The sequence below is a fragment of the Dreissena polymorpha genome, chromosome 4, assembly GCF_020536995.1.
Source record: "Dreissena polymorpha isolate Duluth1 chromosome 4, UMN_Dpol_1.0, whole genome shotgun sequence".
Taxonomy (NCBI): domain Eukaryota; kingdom Metazoa; phylum Mollusca; class Bivalvia; order Myida; family Dreissenidae; genus Dreissena; species Dreissena polymorpha.
In genome coordinates, this window is record NC_068358.1 from 120,248,400 (window position 1) to 120,269,890 (window position 21,491).

Below are 21,491 nucleotides of genomic sequence, written 5' to 3' on the forward strand. Positions count from 1 at the left end.
ACATTCAAACTACATATTTAAATTAGAAAATCAACCGAAATACGACACTTACAAAAATCACATGTGACGTATTTGAATCGCGTCAAGCGAAACTGGTACTTGCTATATGCGGCGAGCGCAGCTGGACCAGCCTTGCGTTTGCACAGTCAGGCAATCTTTCGTGGTATCATAGGCGGACAGGATAGTTCCTGAGAAGACTACGCGGATGTGAAGGCTTGTTGAGAACTTTGCTAGCCGCATACAGCATACGACACATTTACGCATGACGCGGGTCACAATATCACGGTAATAGTACGTATAATGAGAGGACACTATTTGGAAATACAGTAAAAAAAAAAATATGCATTCCGGTTTAAAAATGTGATTGGCAAATCATATCGCGAAATGCGGATATCAGAAGAATATTACATATGAGTCGCTTTCTGAGAAAACTGGGCATAATGCATGCGCGTAAATTGTCGTCCCAGATTAGCCTGTGCAGTCTGCAAAGGCTTATCAGGGGCTACACTTTCCGCTGTTATGGTATTTTTCGTTTAAAGGAAACCCCTTCTTACCGAAAATCTTGTTTAGGCGGAAAGTGTCGTCCCTGATTAACCTGTGCGGACTGCACAGGCTAATCTGGGACGACACTTTACGCACATGCATTTTGCCCAGTTTTCTCAGAATACGGCTCATGTCATCACATTTTTTATCACAGAGTTGATTACAAGATTAACAGAGAAATATGAAGAATAAGAAAGTGATTAACGAACAGATATGACTTGTGAAACATGTGAGCCTACAAAGCGCCGATTAGCTGTTAGAACTCAAGGTCGCGTCTTCTGTATAAAATTGTTTCACAGGTGAGAATGACATTCAATGTAATCACACAATATTAACCCATTAATGCCTAGTGGACTCTCCCATCCTTCTAAATTGGATCAATTTATTTCCAAAATTAGGGATTTCTAGTATATTTATTTCTTATATTTAGAATAGTTCTTACATAAATTCCTTTAAGCAAACAGCGCAGACCCTGATGAGACGCCGCCTCATGCGGCGTCTCATGTGGGTCTACGCTGTTTACCAAGGCCTTTTTATAGCGCTAGGCGTAAATGTATTAACGTTCTTTATTTAAGGAACTTTACTTGTCGATTTCCGTCGTCATAAATACCTGTACAGTGTGCAGCAATGCATTTCTCGTGTCCTACGTTCCCACGAGTAAATCATCGATCAACCAGTGCACGCATTCATAGTGAACCCTAGATAACGACACTGTAGGCCCAACACGCAGGCGTCAGGCCAGAATTATAATGGTGGATTTTGTACATTTGTAAAGAATATGATTTATCATCGCTTCTGTTATCTTTAAATCGGTTCATAAACATAAAATAATGGTCCGGTAAAGGCAGAAGTGACCGATTGGGCCGATGTCCAGACAGAGTCACGGCAAACCTTGTAATTTGTTTTGTTAGGCATTAATATGTAAACATAATTGTACCGTTGTCCGAAAGCTGACAGTCTATTTCGGTTATAGAGTCTTACAAGTAACTTTTAGAGACCTTTATTCGTATGCCACACAAAGTGAGAATAAAATGTCAACTGAACGGCGTCCCAAAAGCACGACAATAATCAATCTGGAAATTCCGTCTGAGTTCGGGATGACCTCCGAAATTTGTTTTCTTCACTTGCGCATGTGAAGATCTTAACGTGTGCATGTGCAACACTTTAACCCATTTAAACATAGCGTCTGGAAAAAAGGCATTGGAAAACGGCGTTAAGCCTGACCAATGAACGGCATATATACCCACAAATAAAAACCCAGTCCACAGAGAAGAACTAATTGTTGTTTTAGTATGTCATTTATATTAAACGTAAATGCGGTGTATTTGATGGGAGACCATTTCGTTCTTATGAGATACATTAAATAATGTATTTGCATGAGGACTACTTTGGAAATTTATTCAGTTGTTCCTAAAAGATAGCTGTGTTTTACTCCCTTAGTCGTGAAGACGACTTATATACTGGATCAAACGATTTGCTGAGTCGTTCCTGCTCTTTACGCATGTCGTTTACACAACTAACTTAATGTTTCTTCAACTCTTTACGGCTATCTCACGTTTAACGTAGTCGTCCCAACGAGTATAAGTAATGAAGTTAACGCAATTTACTAAGGTGGTCCCACGACTTACTAATTGGATGCCATGATTAAAAAAAGTCGCCCCCAACGAGTTCGCAATGTCGTTATTACTACTTACTAAGACGATCCCACGGAAAACATAGCTTATACAACGACTTACCCATTCGTCTCCAGTTTTACAAAAAAGACAATGTGCAATTACCCACTTGAAAAGTTGCCTATGCGAACGTGAAAAGTCGCACGTATGCACGTTAAGTTACACTTACGTAAAAAGTTGCACGTGCGCTCTTGAAAATGCGCTTCATTTTAAGTTTTAGAATGCGCACGCATGAACAAAATATTTCGTTAATCCATGCCACCTTAGGAAACGGTACTTTTTTGTTAAAACGAACAGTCAAAACGTGTAAACCTTGCCCAACATCAGGTATAACAAGAGCTTTGTCACAGACGTGACGTATACCCCACGTTCCGCATTGCCACAGACTATTTTGCATGCTGTCTTCACAAAACAAGAGAATCTAATTTATGGCGATTTTTAAGAATTATTATGCCATTATCATTAACGGCCATTTTTGACCTTTGCACTCAAAGTGTGACCTTGACCTTGGGGCTATCGACATAATTCTTTAGTGCGACAGACCGTCCAATGTTGGTGAACAAATGATTTTAAAATCTCACAATTAACGACATAGTTATGGCCCGGACAAGCTCATTTGTGGCCAGTTTTGACCTTTGAACTCAGTGTGACCTTGACCTTGGAGATATCGACGTAATTCTTTCGCGTGACACACCGTCCAATGATGATGAACAAATGTGCCAAATGATTTGAAAATCTCACAATGAACAACATAGTTATGGTCCAAAAAAGCTCATTTATGGTCATTTTTGACCTTTGAACTCAAAGTGTGACCTTGACCTTGGAGATATCAACGTAATTCTTTCGCGCGACACACCGTCCGATGATGGTGAACAAATGCGCCAAATGATTTTAAAATCTCACAATGAACGACTTAGTTATGGCCCAGACAAGCTCATTTATGTCCATTTTTGACCTTTGAACTCAAAGTATGATCTTGACCTTGGAGATATCGACGTAATTCTTTCGTGCGACACACCGTCCGATGATGGTGAACAAATGTGCCAAATGATTTTAAAATATCACAATGAACGACATAGTTATGGCCCAGACAAGCTCATTTATTGCCATTTTTTTACCTTTTAACTCAAAGTGTGACATTGACCTTGGGGATATCGACGTAATTCTTTCGCGCGACACACCGTCCAATGATGGTGAACACATGTGCCAAATGATTTTAAAATCTCACAATGAACAGCATAGTTATTGCCCGGACAAGATTTCGAGACAGACCGACAGACCGATCGACAAAGTGATTCCTATATAGCCCACATTACCAATGGTACTGGTGTTATAAATATATGATAAGGTAATGTAACTCGAAATCTATGGCAATATGGTGTGCTATTTAAGTTGCGAAGATAATTAGTTAACTTTCAATGATAATTAGTTTTCAAGGAATAGTGAGTAATTACTGTTTGATTAAAAACTGCGCAATATAAAGCCAAAGCTCACCTTGAACACATCACGTGCACTTGTATTTAGACTAGCTTTTCGAAACGCTTATATTTGTACAAAATGGAAAATACAATAAAAGATACTCCACGAGCATTAATTACAATTACATTCCTATAAAATGCGATGTTTTATGCCCCCTTAAGACCCTTGATCGAGGGAGGTCCACGTTTAAGGGTGACACTTATTGATTTGTTTTTATGGTCAAGTCAATGTGGGAACCTTTTAATTTCAAACTAAAATACATCACTTAATCATGCTAACTGTTCTGACCGGTGTCTATACAGGGAAATATGACACCATCCGCATTCACGAAACGTGTCCATGGATTATATTTGTAACAAATCATTTAGCCTTTTCTTCCGTTTACTCGCGCGTTTTTGGAAAGAGAACAATTATCTACATGGAATTTTCAATGACACTCAATGGTTTGCAAAGAAGCAAATACATGGGTTCATCAGTAAAAGTACATGATTTTCTCAACTTTTGAATATCATTCAATCAAAATTATCATAATAAACCGTTTTTCCATAGCAAAGCCCAATCTTTTGTACACTCGTTTGGAAGTTAATAAAATCACGTAAAATCCCTTGTTATTACTGGTATTGGGAATCTGAACAATGTCCAAAGCGCTTTGACCTCAAATGTTACCTAGGAACTGTCACGGCTGACAGGTAAACTAATTGCGTTCGCTTTATCAGGGTTCCCTATCAGTCCCTTAAACATGTGTATTCAATCAAGACCTGACAGGCCTTATCGAGCAATCGCAATATGGCGATGACTTCTAAACGCGCTTTATAAAATTTCGAGATCAGTGTTTGACATTTTCACCCGCCTTCGAGGAGCGTTCATTCAGGTTCGATAGCGACGACGACGACGGGGCAACGAAATGGCGACATGGTATTCCACATATCCGTGGCACGTACATGTCTACCGGTTCGATTCTTTGTCGTGGAATGTGTGAGAGAAAAGTTTAATTAACTAATTACTTTTAATGTAAGTGATAAGCTATGTTCCAAGATGGAGAGCGACATGAATGAAGCAGTGTTCTGATAAGCCTACTGTCGCCGAGCGTGAATCAGTTGGACATGAACGGATCTCATAATACTTATAAAATGTCGGTGAAGATATTAATTACGTTCATACAATGGACAATAACATTAATAAAGGACCCTGAGACAAACCCAGAATACTTCCAATACGCTTGGTCTCTATCTTGCTTTACAAGAGACACCATATTCAACACAATCTAAACCATTTAGTCAACGTGATTTAATTGCGACAGGTTATCTTTAGACACAATGTTAGTAAATACGTTTAATTAAACTCAGAAGCATGATATTTTGGCGCTTTTTCCTAAGCTCAATGCGTGGAACATTTCCTGCTGATAGAAGTACATGAACATTTAATAAAACTAAATATCCAAGATCGGATGATGACATACCTAGATTACCATGTCTAGCCTAATCATGTAACCTCGTATCATGTTGGCTACAACCACAGGCAGCCATATACAACGTCTTTGTTTTTCAATCACAAAGTGATCGAACATTGAAACGACTTTCCTGTTTCCCATTCCAAATCAATTCAATGAACCCATTATTATTGATGATGTCGCTTTCTCATCATTTATTTATGCCCTAGTCGTACTATTGCCAACAAAATACATTATTGGTCTGTTTGATTAAAACTGGGCGTGCTTAATTGGAATTCCTGGTAACAAATGGCGGTAATCGATTTAAGATGCGAACTAACTAGTTTCTACAGGAGTAAAGTCACTAATAGCGAACGCTAATAAAATTGAGAATATATATTCTATAGATGAATTAGAAAATAAGAATATTGGAGAGGAAAAAGAACCAAGTCATTATTCACCTCGTACGCGTTATTAAAAATAATAAATGGAAAGTGGTGTTTTTTTTTATGTGTAAACTTTAAGAATTGGAATGCCTTAATTTAAGTTTGTCATAAATGTATGAATCGTTTTATCCGATGGCTTGCAGTAACATCATAAAAGATTAAAAAAACATTGAAACTCGAATGATTGCGCCGCGAAATGGACACTATGTACACATAATAATACATGTTAATGTACATGATACGCCATGAACGTAACGAACGGCCACAAAACAATAATCAAACGTCTGTAAGCGATGTTTTTTTTAAGGCATCCTATTTTCAATCTAACACAGCTTTTTGAAGCATTTTATTTACCAATGGTCTGGTGTAACGACTCGTGGCACTCTGGTAACATTATCAGATGGTGTTTAATGGATCAAACAAAGCAATTAATGGCGGATCAATGTTACCAGCGGATCTCATGGACCGATATGTCCGCCATATAGGCCTAGAGATCAACATAGATTGACTAACTACTATCTTACATCCTTCATTTGCAACTTCTCAGAATCGATATTGTCAATGGAATAATGATAGCATTTATAATTGAAGAGCAGGTATTCAAAACAGGACACTGCTACGTTTCCAGTCGTCATTATCGTTAATGTTTTAAGTTCACCCACGTGTACGTTTTAGATACCTGTTGCCATTATCGTGCATGTGATTATGTTCGCTAACGTGCATGTTTTAGGCCTACTGTTGTCATTATCGTGCATGTTTTTAAGTTCGTCCGCGTGTATGTTTCATTCGACTATTTAATAAAGAACACTGCTATGCTTACCTGGTTGACATTATGCTGCATGTTATTAAATTCACCCACGTGTTTGTATTGTACGGATTGCTTATCACCACCTGAAAGGCAGAGACAAATTCCAGGACAGCTGCATGTATCAGTGCGCGCGTTAACGACTATTTAGAATCAATACATTCCATCATTGAAATCACCATTAGCAAGAACGCAGAGAACTTCGGATTGACGAGAGAACACAAGTAATATATGACCTGCTCAGTCGTTACAGTAACGTGAAATGCATTGTACATTACCGTAATTAAAAGTGACTCTGTTCCGATCGATCGCGTGGTTGTTGTGGAGCATTGTGATTGAACATAACAGAGTCTGAAGTTTTATTATGTAACAATGTCCGTGAAATGACATTGGTTCACATGTTATAAATGTATTCTGCAAATCAACTGTGAGTTGAAAGACTTAATTTTATTAGTCAATGCGCGGTTTACATCAAACCCGCGGCGTAATGTCGTCAACAATGTGCATTGTTTAAACTTAAATAACCATACTTGGACGTGGATCGTTGACGTGGATCATAATGTTAATTTCACAATTTATTATCAATTCAGTATACATGTACATTTTGCAATGCATGCATCTGAATTGTCACTGAGTGCAGTAGTTATGCATAATATTCACTATAGATTCTACACTTTAAGCACGTGACTTCGTGCCTGTACTACAACCATGAGCTGTATTGGTGATACAAACGAGTCGCGCTTTGGGAAAACCAGGCTATATTTCTAAAGTAAAGTATCGTCACATATAAGCCAGGCTATTAAGGGACCACACTTTCCGCTTTTTGGAATTTTTAACGAAAAGCCAGTAATGCTAAGGCTAATCTTGGACGACACTTTAAGCAGATGAATTAAGCCCGGTTTCTCCAGAGCGCGGCTGTTGATAAAATGAATCGCGTTCTGAGAAAACTGGGCTTAATGCATGTGCGTAAAGTGTCGTCCTAGATTATCATGTGCAGTCCGCAAATGCTAATCAGGGACGACACTTTTCGCCTATGTTGGATTTTTGCTACGAAGAGACTTCATTTCAACGAAAAATGTCATACAAGCGGAAAGTGTCGTTCCTAATTAGCCTGTGTGGATTGCACTGGCTAATCTGGGACGACACTTTACGCACATGCATTATGTCCAGTTTTCTCAGAACACGACTCAAATTCAGACATGACGGACAGGTGCAGTCTGCTAATACTAATTTCAACTTGCGATTGTGTCAAAAGGGGTAAACACGTTCTAAAGATACATGTTAAGAAAAAGTCAATCATGTCGCATATTTTCGATATCAACTAAACCTCTGTCGCCATCTTATTCGAACAGTTGCAGAATGCAAACAACATCTTGAAATCGCTGATATAAATCAAAGCATTATCAAGGATTATCTGTCTGGCGGACTCGTGGTCTGGATTGTACTGTCTTATCTCTTATCGGATCTCTGATATTATGGTTAATATTAAACAATGTTACATTTAAACTAGCCACGCATTAAAAGTAATCCTTTGACAGGATGGCTGTTCGCGTTCAAGGACGAATTGAACGTGGGAAGTCAATACCAGCATGAAAAAACGAGCTTTTAAAGAAAATCTAACAAATCATGAGCTGGTAAGCTACAGAACGGGTAGCGCTTAATGCAGGTTCGATGTCTATAACGATTATTACATGCATAAAACATTCAGTACCAACTTGATTTGATTAACGACCAATTAATACATAACAAATCCTGTCACAATAGTACTAAATTATTGATTTAGTTACAAATAATTACGAATACTGATATTGCACATGTATACGGCCAGGTGAATAACATGAACTACTGGTCAGATATATTGAGCTAGATTACCGTAACCCATTTATGCCTAGCGTCTAGAAAAAAAGCCTTGGCAAACAGCGTAGACCCACATGAGACGCCGCATGATGCGGCGCCTCCTCAGGGTCTGCGCTGTTTGCTTAAATAAATTTCTGTAATAAATATTCTAAATATAGAAATACATATACTAGACATCCCTAATTTTGGAAATAAATTGATCATATTTAAAAAAAATGTGAGAGTCCACTATGCATTAATGGGTTAATCTTCTATCGCTGATATATGTCGATATATTATTAACGATTCCGACTTTAAGTAATGGATAAAAATAAGTATAATAGATGAAAAGCAGTAAACACAGTATATGCTATAGAAAGTCAATGCACCTGAGTCTGGATGAGCGGAGAGGCATCGTTCGGTCTGGTTGATGACGACATTGTCCCTCACAAAGGTCACATACTGGAAACAGAAGCCCACCGATACGGTCTCGAACGCAGAGCAGTTCTCTGAGAGGAACGTTTGGTCCGGGTCTGCAAATCTCTCCATGACGTAATTTCTGGTTACCGGTGACGCCATGGACCCGAATGATGTCCGAATTAGCTGATATATCCGAATGCGGTTGTTTTCCTTGAGGCCGGGGCACTGCGGTACTCCATAGTTGATAATAAAATTGTCGGCGCATGGGAATATGGTTTTTTGATATATAATGATTTTATATGCTGGATTTAAACTCGTCACTAGAGGGTTGCTTCTGGCAACTTGCGATATGGCACTAAATGTTGATGTTAAAGTGACGCCGAATATCCCTGATGTATCGAACAGATGACACGGCAGCTGTAGCGAAAAGTTTCTCGCGAAAAAGTCAGAAAATGGCTCTGAATATATCACATCCTTTTTGCCATTTTTTGAGATCATGGAATCATTGGCTGAATAGTCGAGTTCAATTTTAAAACTGTACTTTTTAAGTAAAGGATTGCACACTGCACTAGAATTAATCCGCAACAGGACGGGACTACTTTGAGCATAATGAATTCCAGACGGCAACGTTAAGGTCACTTCAGGCCACCGTACAATCACAACTGCACGGATGAGCATTCTCCCGCCATCGTAATCAAACATCTTTAAGTCATACTGACCCGCCACTTCGATGATGCCACACGTGATCTGAAGGTTTCCGGTTTTGTAGGCCGGATCTATAGCAAGCGTCTGGATGACCTCTTCGCGATTGTCTGAGATCAGGTAAAGACGGACGAAAGCGTTTGGGAGATGAATAGCGTCTGGGATTTTGTAGCCGATGATAAGGTGGCCGGAGAAAGCGACATATTCGGAAGGGACGGACAGCTGGTAGGAGCCATCTGGAAACAGAATGTGCGATAAAGGTCATGGATGCTAGCTTTTCATGTCTGTTTACCTGGATCTGTTATCGTAACTCAGCTAACCGTGCATTTAAAGCCACACACAAGGTGCCGCAAGAAAAACAGCATATAAGAGCGAACATGCTTCAAATACAACGCGTAGTGTAAAATGGTGGCTAAATCTATATGTTGCTGATACATGTACGCGGTTTTGCTGAAGATATCCATGAAAAGCTTAACAAACACTTTATTATTTTCCGATTTCTGCTCATGATGATCAATAAAGGAACATAATAAGATATATTGTTAACTGTTGTTTTTTTTCGGAGCCTTATTTTGCTCGTTTGAGTATAGTGCACAATAATAAACAATATTTTTTAAATCCATTTTAACCGAGCCTTTTCAACATTTAATGTGAACAAGTTGCTTTAAACGGAACAAACACGAACCTTTTGCTTTTCGTCTTTTTTACAATTTATTAACTTTAAAGTATAAGCTTAAAACGGCAGCAGTTAAACGTTGTAAAAGTATGCACAATTGAGAGCTATAAATTGTTCGTCTTTATTATACTAGTTTTTCAGACGGCCAAATTCTAATATAAATCGTGTGTAAATCACTACACATGCGGTCGTAAATAAGACCGACACATATGAGAACCCAACCATCGGCGTAAGGTGACTAGAAGAAATCAGTATACTTTGAAGACGTATTTCGCTGCAAGAGTTGTTCAATGGCACTTGTCAATTGTCATTGGAGCCTTAGATGTATGTGTCAAGGAAAAGCGAGAATCGAAATCGAAGTTAGAGAAAGAAAAATGATAAAAATTTAAGTCATTTAAAACTAATGTAATAAATTTTACGAAAACTAGAGAGGCCAAGCAAAGCACATACATGTGTCATACCTTTAAACTGAGTTGTTGAATCTGTTAATCTCAATCGCAGGAATTTTACAATCTGCGTTATTTAGGTTTTATTAAATTGCATATACCGGTAATTATAATTATATTTAGCAAATAATGCAGATATCTTGAGAAACGATTTATTTGCACTTATGCGATGTTTTGTAAACAGTGAATGCATATAGTCATTGCCCTGAATAGTCTGAAGGTATAAATGTTGTAATTCCTATAATGGCAAACCAAATGAACATGTCAAAGGAAGTTGGCTATTTTTGCACCCAAAACTGCCTTTTCAAATATATCTTATCATTTTTATTGGTATTGAAAGTAGCAAACCGAATATCTACATATAATATTGCGTCACACGTTAGCTATAACACAGATTACATAACAATACCGAATTCCCTCTAACAATTACTGCAACCAAAATTCAACAAAAAGTCTTAAAAATACCCAAACGGAGTGCCTAACATCGTGTCATTAAAATGTTTAAACACTGAGAATAAACAACATGATTTCAAAGTTTCATTCAAACCCGGACAGCAAGAATGGTATTTTTACATAATCATAATTATTTGGATAACGATCCCGACCACATAGCTAAAATGTGCTACCTCAAATATGCAATTATACTACTGGCACTATAAAGTCAGGTGTTTTCATTGTAACTATTCAATTAAATATTACTTGATATTATTACGGCGTTTCTGCTTTTTTACTCTCCTATGAACACATTAAATGTCAGACATAATTTGTCAATTACCATAAGTGTCATATATCAAGATTGTCATTCATTGAATAATAGAACGAAGTAATACGATTCCGAAATCTCATGGTTTACGTGGTGGTTGTTAATTACGTATACACTTCTGCCAATTCATTTAGCACAAAACTCGTTTATCCTCTTGGTTTTCAATCTGTATCCATCGGTTTGACAATTTTAAACTATGTTTAGACAAAGTTTACAATAATATGATCAACAACATCAACAAATAGACAAATAGACGATAAATGAAAAGCGACCGATGTTGTGCATTTTTTAAGTCTAAAAAATTAAATTATCAAAATTATATTTAATTTTTCTAAACGATATTATGGGCACTCGAACAGACACACGGATCAATGCGGGTATGTATAGTTTGCTTGAAATACATGTACAATAAGGAGACGTATGAGTTAACGTATGCTTTACCCATTTATGCCGAGTGGATTCTAAATTGGATCAATTTATTTCCAAAATTAGGGAAGTCTAGTATATTTATTACTATTTTTAGAATATTTCTTACAGAAATTCCTTTAAGCAAACAGCGGAGACCCAGATGAGACGCCGCATTATGCGGCGTCTCATCTGGGTCTTCGCTGTTTGCCAATGCCTTTTTTCTAGACGCTAGGCATAAATGGGTTAAATTTATAGAGATAGGCCAATAACCTTTATACTGGAAAGGGGAAGGGGGCATTCTGTTTCGGTGATTAATATAGTACACGTATAAATACTTCATACCTTATGACGCACAAAAGCAGTATACGTTTCAGTATCACTGTCTAGAATGTTAAATCACCAATGAAAGAAACTCACATATTATTAAATAAACATCAATCAGATTGACTACTGTTCCAGAGTTTCATTTTGTTCACAGCCATTAATTTTACTGGGTACGTATTCCCGCCTGGTTCGTTCATTAACATGCTGATTAAACAAAGTCTCATATTTCGGTGCAATTAAGAAGTTTCCTTTATAGATGATCCGTCAGTTATGACGTGTCTTTTGTGTTTTATCATGTTATTTTAATGAATCCATTATTTGGAAAGAACTGCTATCGATATTTGTATTTGGAATTGTTATTTAACAATACCGGGAAAATAGTAGAATGGCACAATCTACATTTGTTAAAAAATACACTGAGCATGATTGGCATCGTTTCGAACTATCAGCGTTAACAAAGAGTTCACCAATTTTGAATGAATGTAGAACGCCTAATTAGGAAGGAGAAAAATGTATACGATCTGCTAACAACACTTGACATCATGTGTTTCTTTTATTTAGTAAACAACTTCCAACTTTGAATCAGATTTGTAGTATATATGGAGGTATTATTTACACAAATAGTTTCTTTCGTTGAGGAAAGTAACATGGATCTGAATACTGAACATCCCAATCGGGTTCGAGTGCAAATAATATCATACTAACCCATTCATGCCTAGCGTCCTGAAAAAAGGACATTGCAAACAGCGTAAACCCAGATGAGACGCCGCATGATGCGGCGTCTCATCTGGGTCTACGCTGTTTGCTTAAATGAATTTCTTTATGAAATATTCTAAATATCGAAATAAATATACTTGACACCCCTAATTTTGGAAATAAATTGATCCAATTTAGAAGGATGGGAGAGTCCACGTCTGAACGATCAGGGTTCAGCTGTTTGGGAATTGACCATTGCAGGAAACACAGGCTTATCAGGGACGACACAGATCGCTTTTATATTTTTTGTTCCAATGCAAAATGAAAATCCAGTCTTGGCGGAAAGTGTCGTCTCTGATTACCGTACGCCTGAGCGGACTGCACAGGCTAATATGGGACGATACTTTTCGCAAATGAATTAATCCTGGTTTTCCACGAGCCCGGCCTACTTATGGTTAAAAAGAACAGGAAGAAGGTAAGTTTATAACCAAGTAATTATGTCGTAATGCTTCTCAACAGTACGAATGGGTTGATTGAAAGACTACTAAATATGCATCTTATCTATTATGTACGTCTACGAACACAGACTACTAGCATTATTCGATTGTCATGTGATAAAACAATTTATGTTTTATGCAACATGGTTGACATTAATTGTTTTTACAATTTGTTTTGCTAAATTCAAAATGCTGTCTCCATTATGTTACTGTGAAATCTTATACGCGTGAAAACGACCCAGTCAATATACAATTTCACCCATAAAAGGTAAGAAAACGCAACTGCAATCGAAGTGTTCGATCATTTTGAAATCTTCTTTGAAGTCAAGTACAATATCACTTCACCACAATGAAAATGATAATCGCTGTAAATTAGATAAACGTTCCCTTTCATTTCAATGACAGTGTTTTCCGTACATCGACGCTTTTAGGGTCGTCCATTTGAATTCTATCGGACGACAAGCATTATTTATCAGACGAAATTCTCGATTATCAGACGACAAATTAAGATTCGTCGTCCGCACGAGTAATTTAGTCCACTTAAAGCAATCATAAACAAACGATTATATTGTGGTTAAGACGGAGTTTTCTTTTAGCGTATTCTTCTTATATCTATCAAGTTACCAAATGAAACTGATATCCAGTCCTTTTGTTGAAGGTCTGCAGTTGAATGCAGTGTCGTGTAACTAATCTGATATAGCTGTAAGGTAGCGTTAGTGTAGAAGTGAATGCATTTTGTTCTTAAGTCACAAGAGTTGTTAGTGCATTAAGACTCGCCCAAGAAGTCTTTGATCTCTTCACAACTATCTGAAAATAATTCAATCTGACATAAGTTATTAAATCAAAACGTTAATTGACACATGCTTGCGATCTATAGATAGAATTATACTTTATGAATGTTCAAAGGATTGACAGTTAAATAGCTACAAACATACATATAGATATGAAAATCAATATGCTATTTAAAATACTTACTTGCGTTTGAATGTCCGTATAGAAGTGAAAGCTTAATTGTTTAACACTAATGCATAATTATCATCGATAAAAATGTACATCAGAAATTACAAATAATTTGAAAACCATAATTATGTTTAGAAAGACGTTTTTGTGAAAAGACACAACCATATTTTAAACTACAGCTAACGAAGATGGAGATTTGTTTAAACGTATTACGATGTGACATTTCGTGCGTCATGACACCGACTTTTAATCAAAACGCTGAAGGCACTGAATTTGTTCGCTGTTGTATAATCTTAGACGCAACTCAGTTTTCAAAATTATGTTATAGCTTTTTATATCGCAAGTTTGGAATGACCGCAACCAATTCAAATTTATAAAGAGTGTGTCTTTAAGCACAGGTTGAGATGTGTTTGTTTTTTTTCAAATCATTGATACAGCTACTAGTAATCAGTGTGCACAGGCTAATCTTATTTGACATGCACTAAGCCCCGTTTTCCCTGAAAGCAGCCAATATGTACAGATTTCAATGATAAGCACTAGGCTGGCCAACGTTGTCTTACAAGCTGTTAAATACTTTTGAATACATACACTATGTGGTGTACCAGTGGGAACTATAAACAGGCAGATGCGGTGGTTAGAGCAGACGCTTTTAGCATTTTTCGTCTGCTTAATTTTACTGCAGTTATCCATACAGGCAGTCACGGGTTACGGTTCCTGTCGTAGTTAGGCCAAAACTGATTTGCAAAATTGCCTCTCCATTATTTGTGAGCTAACGTTCACAAATAAAAATTGTGTTAAGCAAAGAAAATCCGGAATAAGACTGCTTCTTCTCCTGCAACGAAAGAATACTTCATCACGTTTGTATATTTTTGTCATGTGTTTTATTTATACCAAAAATAAAATCTCTACGCGATGCAGTCCTCTTTTACGCTAGGCACACATTAAAGACAAAATTACCTATATATAAATATCAATTTTATTGTTGGATTTTTCCTTCCTATTTGAAAAGGCTGGACAGAACATTACACCGAGCGCCAGTTCAATGCTCGTCATTTCAATACGGCGAGTTCGTTTTACGTTTATAGCCCTTATCAGTTATCAGCAATCGACTTAATTGTCGATGATTTAACATAACCAAAAACGAACCAAATAAACCAGACACCGTATTTGTGTGCAGGCAGTGAGTTGAATAAAGGTAATGGAAACACGGTTAATCTCTTCATAGAAATTGGGCTCCACAAGCGTACGTCATTTGGTGCGCATGTAGGCATGTTCGTAACCATTCATTTGTCGGTTGTAATATGAAGGAGAAGGTTTAAACATTTTAGATTTTTGTTCATTATTTGTTTCATATGATGGTTATTTAAAGGTGCAATATTTCTTTTCTTTTGTTTGTACTTTTATTTTTTATGTAATAAAGTTAGGCTATAATTCACACCTAACATGGTCAATATTTACACGGATCAGTACGGCTTACTGAACGCTCTATAAACGAAAAGAGGTTACGGATCCAAGTGATAAAATAGTCGAATCGATCCCTTTCCAATAACTCATTCACCTATAATAGTAAGTTTTTCTTTGAAAGCTAAATTTACAGTTCTGCATGTCTTTCTTTTCCTTTTTAGTCGATTACAAATAACTGAAATAGGCAACTACTTGTTGAGTGTGCTTTTTTACTGTATGCATATCCAGTAGATTTATTGACTACCACTCCAACCACTTGTTTCAGACATGTAATGTGTTATACCGTATTCTAATTTGCATATGTGTGAAGTACAAGTCCTGGTCGTTTGCTCATAAAAGAACTGCTGTGAAAACGAACCAGTATTACTTTCTCATAATAACATTGTATTAAGTATCGAATGAAACCTGTTACACCAGGGGATCTCAAAGTTGCGATCGGAAAAAATAACAAATCAAAACAACATGTATAAATTAACTTTTAATTGCCCATCATTGAAGCATTAGCACCCCGCGCGCCGCGAGAATTTGGCAACTGGAAAAGAGATTACACAGCAATCCAGTACAATAATAATGAGATTGAAGCACCAATTGTGTCTAGATTTACACTTGAATCAGCTTCGGTTGTCACTTTCAACAAAGATGTCAAACAGGTTTGTCAACAACTTGCGAAAGTAGTGTGAATGGCAGTTTACCTAACATAAACGGATAAAGGTGCTACAGATTTCTGGAGCAGTCAATAGCGTCGTGGTTTAGACACTTAGGCGCTTTTTTTATGCGTTTTAGTTACATTATAGTTCAAGTAATTGCGCTTTATTGTTATTTGATTGCTCGCTAAATTGAGTCTACAGCTTTTAAAATTAGCTTATAAATGAATAAATGAAAACTGCTTGGTACACACTCCGGCTTTATTCGTGATAGAAATAAATCTTCGATAAATATGTATAGATTGCACTTGAAATCGTCCGGGGGTACACACAGAGTCCTAGCTGTTTAAACTGATTTGCCCACACCCTTGAAGTTTCTACGCGTAATCACAATGCAGATACCGCAAATATATCAGCCTCGCTCTAGGAAAACGGGGTTTAATACATGTGCTTAATTAGTCTTCCCAGTTAAGCACGGACGGCTCGTACAATCTTATCAAAGATGACACTTTCCTCCGAAACTGGATTTTCGCTAAGAATGCGCTTCCTTTTAATAAAAATACCACAAAGGCGGGAGGTGTTGTCCCTGATTAGCCTATGCCGACGGCACAAGCTAATCTGGGACGACACTTTACGTATATGCGTTAAGCCCGCTTTACCCAGAGCGCTGTTGATACATGGTGTTAGAAAATATTTGGAAAAGTGGAGTTTACTGAATGGTTTACACAACACTTGTCTGGTGGCTGTTGGAAATCTCGAAACCTGTGTTTTGTTAATGGTAATAAAATCACAAAGTTTATATTATTAACAAACGTGCACAGAAGCATCTAACCAGCGTTTTACAAAGATATGTTATACATTTGTTTTCATCAATCAATTTATGGTTTTCCAGAATATCGACAAACAATATTGAAACCTCAATTGCTTAAGTCCAGAGTTAAATGGACCTTTTCACAGATTTTGGCATTTTTTGAAGTTTGTCACTAAGTGCTTGATTTTGATAAATGTAAACATTGGATCTAAAAATCTCCAGTAAATAATCAAGATTTTTTTTTTTAAAGTCCCGAAGTAAAAACTCCACGACTTAGACCACTCGGCCATCCTTCCTGATACAATGTTAGATGTATTTTATACATTATATAAGCAATCCTCGTAGTTTCACAAAATAAAACGACAACAACAGAACTCTCCAAATTATTAATTCGTTTCGCGTTGCAACGCTTTATAATTTTCAGGTTTTCAAATCGTCAAAAGATGCATATAATGGCTTTTTTAGAGCATGGTAAATGTTCAGTATTACTATTTCCTTACAAATATCATAACTAAAACGAAAATTTGCGAATCTGAAACAACTTTTTTCAATTTTGTCAATTTACCCAAACGTGAAAAGGCCCCTTTAAAGCAAATAGGGCAATAAGAACTTCAAAGAAGACTATTTAAATCTTATTTTGATAGGAGCCTAGCAGCTTTCGAAAAGTCTTACACAATCTGTATTGATTATCTACATGTACTTAATAAATCAGAATCTTCATACCCGGACTCGACATTTTTCGAATAATTTGTGCTTGGAGCTTCTTAAAGCCCCGGTTTCAAGGGGTTACAGCTATGCTAATGGGCGTATATTGTCCGTGATAATAGCGTGCACTTGACTTGCGATACCCGCGCTCTTCAACGACAACTCTTCGGAACCATTATCAGCAACACTCAAGCGCGATATGGACCTTGTCTTGAGATGAGCATATAAAGCATTCATTATAAGATTATACTTGCACATTTTCCTGTTCATGTTATTAATCATATATGAACGAAAAAATGCCTGTATAAAACAAAGATAACGTCCATATTGTTTTTTTGCTACACACTGGTCAGTTACGATAAACTTGGCTTATTGGCCAATCTATCACATTTGAATTTAATAAAAAATAAAAATAAACGTAGAATCGACTAATAATTCACTATTGAAAAGTCATATTGGACAATATAATGTTAGTCTATGCCAGGCGTAAATTAATGATATGGATATATGCTACAGAGATTTGAAAACTCGTGTATCATGCTTAAGCATTTTGCGATGTCATTAGAACAAACACACAGACAAACCCATCTTCCAATCGATCTCTACATTTTTTACACATCGGAACGTCACGGAGCCATGTGTTTTTCGTTTTTAACAGTTTTGTTAAAACGAGTGAGACATCTTTAATACTAGTATAACATGCATTTTACTGTACCAAAGTAACTTTGAAATCAGATGACATGAAGGGCATTTTTGTTTGACAGCCCTAACGACTTCGACATACAAATGCTCATCTGTTAATCACTGAAATTGCATAATATATACTGCAAATATCACATTCATTGGAATTTATACACGTAGTTGTTGAGACACATTAAGTCAAGACAGGACATTTTGCGACCAAAACATTATATTTTTAGTTTGTAACCTCATAATTATGTTTGAACAACAACATTTGACCCGTATCACTAGCTGAAAAAACAAACATGTGACCAATAATTGGAAAAGAGATTTTGATCAAATCAATGTACTTCATCGCGCTGATTGGATATTGACACCAATAACAAGTATCATTTGGGGGCAAACAACTCGCCCCAAACAAACCTATATTGCCAAAATCTTACAAATCCATCCCATACGAAAGGCTTACTAAGCCTCGGACTATCTGTGAAATACGTCATATTGGCCTTTCTTTTTACGTGCCTGCTAACCATTTTACTAGTGAATTATCTATCCAATTTTGACACAGGTATACATAAGATGTTTACTTACATACTAGTACATCACTAATTTCGATGTTCACGAGACACGTCTCAAATAAGGACATTTCGTTAGACAATTCCAATGTTGTTTTTTTACAAATTTGGGAATTTTTATTTGAGACATTGTTCAAGTGCTAATTACAAACTGTCAAATAAGTGTAAATATTTTTTTTTATGAAGACGATTATCTCGTTTCAAATCAAGGCCTACTATTGTTCTTCGTTCGAATTTCAAACGCATGTCATATTGGAATACCATTGCGTCAATATGTTATGTCAACACTGTCAATATATGAATACATTCAATCACTGTTCTGTCGTCGAGCGTATTCCGTTCTGAAATATTACCAAATATATATAACATATATAAATCAACATAATAAATCTAATCATTATTTTGATGAATATTCGATTTCAGGTATAGCTATATCTCAAGTCAAAAGAACAACATTATTCGAAATTCGGCATCGCATCAATATAAATATTTATAACGTTAATGATGAACACTGAAGCTAATTCGAGTGTAAATTATAAGACACTGTTGACACGACATACGAACACTAACTCCGATCCTAATAAAAAGACGAATGCTTCGGTTATTAGAAAACATGTAAGAAACATCTTCGTCACAATCGGCTCGGCGCGCTAATTTGTCTTTGCTGCATTTCATGAAATTTGTCTTCAATGTATAATTTTTCTTGCCTATTTTGTGTTATTGTGTTATTGTAAAATATTTTTATCAAAATATTACAATTTAACAAATATCAAAATCGTGCATACCCACTTTAAATTGTTAAGTGGCAGTTAGGGGTCATACAGTCCACGATAAGACATGGAAAGAAGAACGTGCACCGCGTACTGACGATAATGGCGATGACGGTGATGAAGTTAATTGTGATAAGTCTTCGCATGGAATGCAATGGTTGACGATACGTCCAGCTAATCGCCCGCTATAAGTCACGTAAGGATTCTTTGTCTCGTTAGCGGACCGGGTAGTTCTTGACCAGACTGCGCATGTTGGTCAATACCTACGCTCGCCGCATATTGCATTAGACCCGTTTTCGCTTGACGCATGTCATTTGATTTCTATAAACACAACATTGCACATTATAAATAAAATAACTGAGTGCAACATCATTTTAAAATTGTTCCATACAAATATAATACATGCATTTTCAAACACCAACATGTATAAAGCTTTACACTACATAGGAATATGAACACGGTTTCCACGAGAGATTTAAAGTTGTCAATATTGATTAAGCATTCACATTTGAAAGTGTTATGACAGAAGTTCAGTCTCGTTCAACACTTACATGAAAGGGCTCCTGTTTGATATTCATCAATACGTGTAACCCCATTAACGTATTTCTCATTTGTAAAGTTTTCTGATGCGGAAACAACTGCTCCGTGACGGATACAGATTAGCAAAACCGCTGCCAAGTTCGTACATTTTACCGGTAAGGCCAAATTTAAATGTAAATTGTAAGTTGGTGAATCACGCACCCGACTGTAATTAATACTTTCACAAGCATGAGTCGTGTCCACGACGGCAGCGATATGTACACTATATACGCTGCTGGGGTGGCACTTGGGTAGACAAGTTCACATCACTGCAGCCTTGCACACTACTGGCACGTAATGGTACATCATTTGAAGATTATTCAACAATATTTAACATTCCGAAAAATTACATAAGACATAAGAATGACATGGCTGAGTTCCCATACTTGGAACAGTTGAAAATTGTTGTTCTTGTTTGACACTACAAAACATTTAACTTAGTTGATCTCTTTCTTTTCACGTTGAAAATCAATTGTAAGATTATGCAATGCATACTCATGTGCTGACATCGCTTTAATACGGCAAACTCTGTTTTATAATAAACATTGTGGTGAACGATTCAATTATTCAAGTATGTGGCATTGTATTGACAAAAAAAAACGTTTGTTGAAAATGGAGGCCGACGGACCAATATTGCTATCCACTTATATTTCTATCTATGTTGCAACTATGAAATTATTATTTTTCATAGTAACAGCATGATTCCCTAAGAATGCACGAATGAACAGCTGAAAGCCGTTCTCAAAGCATTTGTTAGGCACATTGTGTCGTGTTAAATTGCCTAACCCCTGACAATTACTGAACAAACAAAAGCAAGTCTGTTAAATGTTTATTTTGAATTGCTAGCTACCGGTAATCTCAACACGTAATTCAAATAATATCATCTAACATGTGTAAATACATGTCGTCTAAAAGAGAATGAACTTGAACTCCCTCCAACAGTCCCCACAGCTTAGTCTGAAGGCACATGAGTCAAAAGTAATGCATTCATAAAAGCGGATTGTAAGTTATCGGTTGTCCATCATGTACGACTATGGTACTTTCTCGGAAGACTAATCCCTGGCCGAAGGCAAGCGTCAAGGCAATACTTGGTATAAGGCTATAAGTCAACATGTTGCTTGTTTCCATTTAAATCTTCAAAAAAATGGTAGGTGGGTAG

At 36.7% G+C, this 21,491-nt stretch overlaps 1 protein-coding gene across 2 annotated transcripts in view; it reads right to left on the reverse strand.

The window, feature by feature from the left end:
- LOC127879910 (uncharacterized) overlaps positions 1-21,491 on the reverse strand; it is a 44,535-nt gene that overhangs the window by 11,012 nt on the left and 12,032 nt on the right. For both annotated transcript variants that reach the window (XM_052427019.1, XM_052427018.1), the window contains exon 2: positions 8,601-9,569. In XM_052427019.1, coding sequence (XP_052282979.1) covers positions 8,601-9,569 — 969 coding nt within the window. The remainder of the gene's footprint in view (positions 1-8,600; positions 9,570-21,491) is intronic.